Source organism: Cebus imitator, unplaced genomic scaffold, assembly GCF_001604975.1.
Source record: "Cebus imitator isolate Cc_AM_T3 unplaced genomic scaffold, Cebus_imitator-1.0 Scaffold445, whole genome shotgun sequence".
NCBI lineage: Eukaryota > Metazoa > Chordata > Mammalia > Primates > Cebidae > Cebus > Cebus imitator.
The window spans coordinates 323,050-325,644 of record NW_016107760.1 but is presented as its reverse complement, the minus strand read 5'-3'; the positions used below and the strand labels follow the sequence as shown (position 1 = coordinate 325,644).

Below are 2,595 nucleotides of genomic sequence, written 5' to 3'. Positions count from 1 at the left end.
GAGGTGGAGTCTTGCTCCGTTGCCCAGGCTAGAGTGCAGTGGTGCTATTTCAGCTCACTGCAGCCTCTGCTTCCCGATTCAAGTGATTCTCTCACCTCAGCCTCCTGAATAGCTGGGATTGCAGGTATGCGCTACCATACCCAGCTAATTTTTTTGTATTTTTAGTAGAGATGGAGTTTTACCATGTTGGCCAGGCTGCTCTTGAACTCCTGGCCTCAAGTGATCTGACTGCCTTGGCCTCCCAAAGTGCTGGGATTACAGGCATGAGCCACCGCGCCTGGCCCCCGTAGAGCTTTCTGTGAAAACAGAAATGTTTTATATCTGTGCTGTTTAGTATTAGTCACTAGGTGCATGAGGGGTGAGCTTTTGAAACATAGCTAACATGATTGATGAACTGAGTTTTAAATTTTATTATATATTTTGAAATTGCTAAAAGAGTAGATTTCACTGATTGATTGATTGATTGAGACAGGGTCTTGTTATGTCACCCAGGCTTGAGTGCAGTGGTATGATCATAGCTTACTACAGCCTCGAGCTCCTGGCTCAAGTGATTCTCCTACCTCAGGCTTCCTAGTAGCTGGGATACAGGCATGTGCCACCCTTCTCAGCTAATTTTTTTTTTATTTTTTATAGAGATGGGGTCTCACTTTTTTTTTTTCCCCCAGGCTAGTCTCAAATTCCTGGCCTCAAGTGATTCTCCTGCCTTGGCCTCTCAAAGTGCTAGGATTACAGGTGTGAACCACCATGCCCAGCCAAAAAGAGTAGATTTAAAATGTTTTTACCACAAAAAAAAATGGTAAGTTTGTGAGATGATAATCCATTTGCTAATTTGCTTGATGTAGGCATTCCACAATGTAAACATATATCAAAACATCACGTTGGCTTTGGACGTGGAAGGAAATAAAAGGACTTTATGACATGGAATGAGTCCAGACACCTCAGCCTTAACTAAAGGGAGGCTTAACTAGTCCTGAATAGAATCAGAAATTCAAGAATATTGTGGGCCAGGCGCAATGGCTCACACCTGTAATCCCAGCACTCGGCTCAATCCCAGCACTTTGGGAGGCCAAATAATTGTATAATATATACAATTACTGTCAATTAAAAATAAAATATAAAAAATTCCAAAAAATTAAATAGTCACATTTGACTAACGGCTACCATATGGGACAGCGATGCTCTAGAGAATTAAGTAACACAATGGGAAAACAACCCAGCCTTAGAAATGAGGTGGTCAAGGAGACACAGCTCTTCTAGCTTCCTTTGTGCCAGCCAAGGCAAGGTTACAGAGGCTGAGCCCCATTCCTGTCCAGAGGCTACAAGGCTGTTCTCCCAAGGCAGAAGCCTGTCGTGGGTTTCCATGCCATGTTCAGCCCCCTTTCTCTTCCTGCCTGGCACCTAGGCTCACATTTTCTTTTTAATTTTATTTTAAGTTCCAGGGTACATGTGCCAGATATGCAGGTTTGTTACATAGGTAAACATGTGCCATGGTGGTTTGCTGTACCTATCAACCCATCACCTAGGTAGTAAGCCTCGAATGCATTAGCTATTTATCCCAATGCTCTCCCTCCCCCTGTCCCCATGACAGGCCCCAGTGTGTGTTATTCCCCTCCCTGTGTCCATGTGTTCTCATAATTCAGCTCCCACTTATAAGTGAGAACATGTAGTGTTTGGTTTTCTTTTTGAGATGGAGTCTCACTCTGTCACCCAGGTTGGAGTGCAGTGACACAATCTTGGCTCACTACAACTTCTGCCTACCAGACTCAAGCGATTCTCCTGCCTCAGCCTCCCAAGTAGCTGAGACTACAGGCATGCACCACCACACTTGGCTAACTGTTGTACTTTTAGTAGAGACAGGGTTTCACCATGTTGTCCAGGCTGGTCTCGAACTCCTGACCACAGGTGATCCGCCTGCTTCAGCCTCCCAAAGTGTTGGGATTACAGGTATGAGCCACAGCCCCTGGCCTGATGTTTGGGTTTCTGTTCCTGTGTTAGTTTGCTAAGGATGATGGCTCCCATCTCCATCCATGTCCCTGCAAAGGACATCCTCTCTTTCCTTTTTATGGCTACATAGTATTCCATGGTATATATGTACCACATTTTCTTTATTCAGTCCATCATTGATGAGCATCTGGGTTGATTCCATGTCTTTGCTATTGTGAATAGTGTTGCAGTGAACATATGTGTGCATGTATCTTTATAACAGAATGATCTATAGGATTGCTGGGTCAAATGGTATTTCTGGTTTCAGGTCTTGGAGGAATCACCACACTGTCTTCCACAATGGTTGAACTAATTTACATTCATACCAACAGTGTAAAAGCATTCCTATTTCTCCACAGCCTCACAACAACTGTTGTTTCTTGATGTTTTAATAATCACCAGGCTCTCATTTACCTCTTTCTCTGCCTCTTTGAGCTCCGCTTCTTTCTCCTTGACTCTCTGGACGAACATCTGTCTCATCTCCTCTTCTTTTTTCTGGAGTTCCCCTAGGAACTCGTTCCTTTTGGCCTCATATGTCTCCTGTAAACTGTGAACATGGTCAGGTTAATTCCTCTTCCTTTGGAATGGCTCCTATTTGATAAAACTGGCCCC

The 2,595-nt window shown here is 44.0% G+C and overlaps 1 protein-coding gene across 1 annotated transcript in view; it reads right to left on the bottom strand.

The window, feature by feature from the left end:
* The window catches only part of SEPTIN6 (septin 6), a 69,406-nt gene that overhangs the window by 3,527 nt on the left and 63,284 nt on the right, over positions 1 to 2,595 (bottom strand). Inside the window, exon 9 of the mRNA XM_037732359.1 lies at positions 2,398 to 2,530. Within this exon, the coding sequence (XP_037588287.1) occupies positions 2,398 to 2,530 (133 nt within the window). The remainder of the gene's footprint in view (positions 1 to 2,397; positions 2,531 to 2,595) is intronic.